This window comes from Lytechinus variegatus, chromosome 1 (genome assembly GCF_018143015.1).
Source record: "Lytechinus variegatus isolate NC3 chromosome 1, Lvar_3.0, whole genome shotgun sequence".
Taxonomy (NCBI): Eukaryota; Metazoa; Echinodermata; class Echinoidea; order Temnopleuroida; family Toxopneustidae; genus Lytechinus; species Lytechinus variegatus.
The window spans coordinates 86,051,275-86,057,274 of record NC_054740.1 but is presented as its reverse complement, the minus strand read 5'-3'; the positions used below and the strand labels follow the sequence as shown (position 1 = coordinate 86,057,274).

The 6,000-nt window shown below is 40.4% G+C and overlaps 1 protein-coding gene across 4 annotated transcripts in view; it reads left to right on the top strand.

Annotated features, from left to right (window-relative positions):
* The first annotated feature begins 1,486 nt into the window (after window positions 1-1,486).
* LOC121426180 (1-phosphatidylinositol 4,5-bisphosphate phosphodiesterase delta-4-like) overlaps window positions 1,487-6,000 on the top strand; it is a 62,838-nt gene continuing 58,324 nt past the window's right edge. Inside the window, exon 1 of one of the 4 annotated variants that reach the window (XM_041622391.1) lies at window positions 1,487-1,842. In XM_041622391.1, the coding sequence (XP_041478325.1) occupies window positions 1,764-1,842 (79 nt within the window). In that variant the 5' untranslated portion in view covers window positions 1,487-1,763. The remainder of the gene's footprint in view (window positions 1,843-6,000) is intronic. The other 3 variants (XM_041622405.1, XM_041622384.1, XM_041622399.1) reach the window with 3 other exon arrangements.

The window sequence follows — 6,000 nt, the reverse complement described above, 5'->3', positions numbered from 1 at the left end:
AATTAGGGATAACTTTGAACACGAAATCGCAGAGCAGAAAGCAACCACAACGGGGCACCCCCCCCCCCCCCCCCCTTCGTCGAAATTTCCCAAACCTCTCGTTTTATTGCACAAACTTTACTTGATGTGTGCACCAGATCATCAAATTTTTAATTTGAAAAAATATATCTAATAATGCCCTCAAATTACCATGGGGTCTCTATTTCCTTGATCGCTTGTATGTTTTTTAACGTCTTTTCACTCCCTTTAGGAAAAAAAAATCCTCTATGTGGTAATGATTTAATACTTTCCAGTGAAGCAGTTATGATAACATATTTTCAAGATAAGTCCCCCTCCACCCTTTGATAATATCGTTCATAAGCTTGACGTCTTGCCTCATAAATGTTTATAATTTTCATTCTCAAAAAAACCTAACTGGAATTGCTAGCATGCAGTGATCACGTGATGATATTAGTCACTGACACTTTATGGGCGTCCAAAGACCGAAGTCCAGTCACTACTAATTACATTCATGAAGAAAACAAACAGAATTTAGCACTGTACTGGTAACGAGAACTGCTTGCATTCTGCCTGCTTAAACTCAAATCACAGAGACGCTCTATCCACGTGTTTCCCCTTTATACAAGACAACTTTTAAAGCAATATCCAATTGTATCGTTATGTTCAAGTTGAAGTTTTATTCAAAATCTGAATAAATACACACTTTTTTCGTTCAGAATAGCAAGGGTATACAAGAAATGTTTTAAGGAGCTTCAAAAAACAGGAAGGGCAAAAGTGAGACAGGGGACATAAAGTTTGGGTGTTACTTAGCACCACAATAGTCAACAGTCTTTGAATTTAAGTGAGAGGAAAAAACATTGAACGATTGTCACAAACTACGGATATACGCCCCCCCCACACACACACACACCCTCATGCCAATGCACTATCCCAATGCAAGGTATTCCCTTTGATTAGATTATTGACTTTTTTTTTAATTTTTGAAGTATCTTTGCACATAAAATGACGCACTATATTCCAGACATGATGGTTAAATATTAACCCTGGAATTCTGCATGGGGTACATTACAAGCCTGTATCCTTTTTACAAAAGCAATGTAATGGGAATGGTATAATTCAAATTTTGATTGATAAGATTCGATATTAGATAGGCCTGTAATATTAATCATACATGTATGCTTCTTTTCTTCTACAGGGACACCAGATTTACCTTGTTGTAATTAAGGTCCAGTTTTTGTGATAAGAAAATTCAAGTTAATAGTTTGTTTTCATTGAGCAGAGATTAACCTTCGTACTGTAATTGCATAATATATTTTAGATAGCTCACACACCTATTGATTAGGATTAGAAAAGACATTCCATTGCATTTTGAGCATATTTGAATGTCAAAATATGCTATTTAATTAGCTTCGTTTTGGGTGTGGGTGAATGTCCCTGGTTTAACCCACGAAGTGTAGATAAGGAGCCGTATTGAGCCAAGTCTGGTTTTGCATCAGGTCTGTGCCAACACCCGTGATAACATTTGTAGAATCTGATACACCACTTGAGGTTAATATTACGCCCTTATCATTGAAGGCTCGCAGTTGTGTGCTGTCGCCTTTCAAGCTGCAAGGAGACCCCAGAAGTGAACGAGAAAGGTTGTTTCTGAATTATTGATTTTCGTCTCAACTCTACTGAAAGCAGTAGTCTCATTGTGACTGCATTTATCAAGACAAATTAATGTGAATGGTCGTCGTCTTCATGAATCAACGGATCAGACAATCATGAATTGTTTCCGACCTCGAACATCGTCGTTCGGCGATGACATCTCCATCGCCTTTGAAGCTCTCCAACCGAAAGAAAGTGAGTATATAACTCCGGATATAACTTAAAACAGTCTACTATTTTATTCGAAATGAAAATTGTTGTCTTTTCTAGGGATAGGCCTATATTGTTTGTTTTGGTTTATCTGTTCGATTATTTTGAAACTGAACGACCGAAGTACGTCCGATGGGTTTAGGAAGTGGTGGCCACAAGATCAGTTGGGTCTATGAGAAAATGCGAGAACTCAAGCCCTTTGTTATGATGTAGATTTTAACATTAGTTGTAGTGGATTATTTAAGTGTTCTTTTTTCATGAATTCATTTCTGGATATATATTTTAAGGGAACAGCAATTTCGTTTCTGACGTTCAGCTCTGTCGACGTATGGGACTATAGCTATAGAGTAAAATACTCCCTCATATCTGTTGTTCATTTTTGCTTGGGGAGGGGCTCAGGAACCCTCCCTAGATCGAGCTTTCACGAACCAGCATCCCATGCACCACCAACCACCCATCTTCTTGCATATCAATAACTTATACATGCACCAATTTTGTACTTTTTTCGTTTGTTTGTTTCATTTTTTGGGGGGAGTGCATGTGAGCTAGGGGATTGTTGGAGACAGTAAGTGTTGACTGATTTTTTTTTTCAATCAAAAGGCTAATAGCTCAATTACAGCAAATTGACTATCACCAGTCGAAAAATAAAAGGAATGAAAATATCCAACGAATGATCTTTGGGATAAGTAATGAATATTACCTTCCTCTAAAGTACAGAGTATATAGGCTTATGCGCTAATTGTTTCAAATCAGTAATGTTGTGGTCCGAGCAAATGGAATATACAATCTTTTTTCCATTATCTTTATGAACTTTTAGTGGTCATTGCTCCATACAAACAAATATCGATTATGTAACATGTGCATATATTAACAAACCTTAAGTATAAGCAAACATAGGTATCTTTAACCATGGGCGGCAATCTCGGCAATCTTGAGTGCATGAGAACAACACTTTCCCATTTTCGTATTTAAAAATAGCTACAACAGCACGATAGTAGTATTATGCCCAAGTCCTACTGTGAGATATTTTCAACCATTATTTTCATTGTGGACAATATGTTTTTAAGTAAGCCTCAACACCACGCTTAATTAACATAATAAATATGAACAGAGGGAGGACCAAAGACAGAGAGGATGTGGTAAAGGAGAAAGACGGAAAGAGATGGGGGAGAGAGAGAGCGAGAATGGGGGTGGCACATGGGCGGAAATCCGAGGGGGACGTGTCCCTTCTACCAAAAAAAAATAGTAGGGGGGATATAACATCAAATGTCCCCCCTACTATTTTTGGTCTTTTATGATGGAGAAAAATACATCACTTCACAATCGAAATAATTATACATGTTATTTCGCAGTAAATAATCTTATAATTTGTTATTTTGGGGGGATTAATACGACCTTACATTTTGGATGAACCCTATTTTGGGGGGCTTATCAAATTTTTCTAGGCCCTGGTCCCCCTCCCCTACCTTTGGGGACAAATTTCCGCCCATGGCATAATACAAAATATGCCTCAATAGAAAAATCATAATCCCCAAACGACAACCGGCGAACGTAATGGTCACTCAGAACTATTTGAAAGAGCGCCCTCTTTCATCGACTCTATTTCTACCTGTGAGTAGAGATGTATACTATCTCTATGGGTCAGATGGTAGGTCCATGGTCAGATGGACCTACATAGGGTTACATCTCTATGGTTGCACTGAACTATCTGAGTCACTCGTTTCTCTACTGTGGTCTTTTTTTTATAATTACCATATTATCAGACACTTGTGCTTCACAGTCAGTTAAAATCAAAGGATGTCAAATTTGACAAGTTGTCAGACAACAAGTGCTGAATCAGAAAAACCTAGCTGGGGAGCTTATCAAGAAAGGACATTTTTTATCCGGCAGTTGCCATAGTAAAAGTACCTCTCTGCCAATCAGCATCAAGGAAAGTTGTCAGATTTGAACGGTCCCCTGATATTGTATTACACACACACACACACACACACATACTACACATATATATTTTTTTTGGGGGGGGGGCTTAGTGAGGGTGGGGTACACGCATGTTATCTGGTCAAGCAACATGACCAGAAAGGAAGAAGATGAGAGGTAGATTAATGAAAATGGATGACTTACGGGTCAAATAGACATTCAGTTCAGACGGGATTACACTGCCGCTGCCAAATTCATTGTCAGTCATTATTAATTAGGGTGTAAAAAAAAGAGTATTACATCTCTATTAAGGCTTTCGTGCAGCGACAAAAAAAAGACGAATAAGTCAGCCCTATATCTAAAGGGAGCTAAAGTGAACCGCTCATTGATAGGGTCTGTGGGAGCATTCTGATTTTGAAAGGGTGGCGTGTGCAGCCCCAAAATCTAAAACCATAATTGAAGTTGCTTGGAAATGAGAGGCCTCAGAATTTGAATTCAGACCCTCCGCAGTTAGGATGCTTGGGAACTGCACGGAACTTGACATGACATGGGTTGGTTAATGAAAAGGCTTAAGGGGGTGTTAAGAGCCACACGTACTGTCCCCCCCCCCCCGAGACGGAATGTTCAATAGGCCCACCGGGGGGGGGGGCACTCGGCACTCAGTATATAATGCATAGTGGGTATGTGCCGCGGAGGGGACCCCCATTTTCACACTCAAATTTCCGTTCCAAGGCATAGCATTTTTGTCTTATTGAGAAGAACAAAGAAACCGCTCCAAGGCATAGCATTTTCTTCTTAACGAGAAAAAAAAAGAAGAAGGAATCCGCTCCAAAGCTTCGCATATTTTTCGTTACGCCGTTCCGATCGCATTGATTTGCTACAATGAGCTGCAATTTTGGTGAAAAGCGGCCATCATGCACACATAACCGTTCCATAGATGCATACGCACCCACACGCTGGCGATCCGTTCCAAGACCCCCGTTTTCACAAACATTTGTAGTTCCGAAGCCCGTTCCGAGGACCCTCCTTTTTACAATAAGCCAGTTCGTAGTTCCTTTCTGCGCATGATCAAAAGATTCTACGCTTGATCAGAAGAACGTCATTTGCACTAAAGTGACATGGTGCTTTAAAATCAAATGAGATAAGCACCAACTCTGATGTCTTGATTATTCATATATTCTTTTGAATTGTCGTTTTTATTTACATCCACAAAAAACAACAATGCTTCCACGAACGACTAGTATTTCACAGTTTGTCAGTACATTGTGCAACATGCTAAGATATGCATTCAAAGCAGGAATGCAACAAATACCTTCATTAAGCGTTCATTGGTGTGCTATTCTGGTCACCTGGTCTATTCAATTCCTTCATCCTGCTATGTAAGGCAAGCTTACGTAATATCTTGCTTTGAAATCTGCCTATCATGATGAAAGAAATGAAAGGTCATTTGACCAAAATTGCCCATGAAGTAATTACGAACTGGTCTATAAGCCCGCTCCATAAAAGGCCCCCGTTTTTTGTCTCGCCCGCGGCACACCCTCACCATTTTTTTTGGTTGAGTGCCCCCCCCCCCGGGGGCCCACCCCCTGGCCCCAGCTAAACAAATATATAACGCCTGAAGGTCAACATTAAGGATGAGCAAGTCAGTGAAGAGATCGACGGAGGTGGGAGAATGGGTGGGAGAGTAGGGGCCAGTGACGGAGGTACAGGAATCAAACAGGCTTAAAATTAGGAAACTGAAGGATATGGTGGGAAAAAAGTAGAGGAGGAAGGATGATGAAGATATCTCCCTTTCTGTCGCCCTCCCTCTCCTCCCTTCCCCAGGGGCCCGTTTCATAAAGGAATTATTGTAACTTTGCCATTTATTGCAACTACCATGGCAACAGGGCCCCGCAGCCAATCAAACTCAAGGTTACCACTAATGGCAAAGTTACAACATTTGTAACTCTTTATGAAACGGGCACCTGGTCCTCCTCCCCCTCCCTCTGCTTTTTTACTTCCATATGAAACATCCTGGTAGATTGGATAACGCCCCTGACTGGTAAAGCAGGGCTCGGTGGTTCGAACCTTTCTCGACTCTTCTTTTTGAAAGCTGTCTCCGAAAAACTCCCTTTGATTATCTCTCCACAGATATAAGAGGTAAAAAATGATTCACAGATTACGTTTGGGAGGTTTGGGTTTGAATGCCTCCCTTTTTAAGACGGGAAGACACACGACTGGATTGTG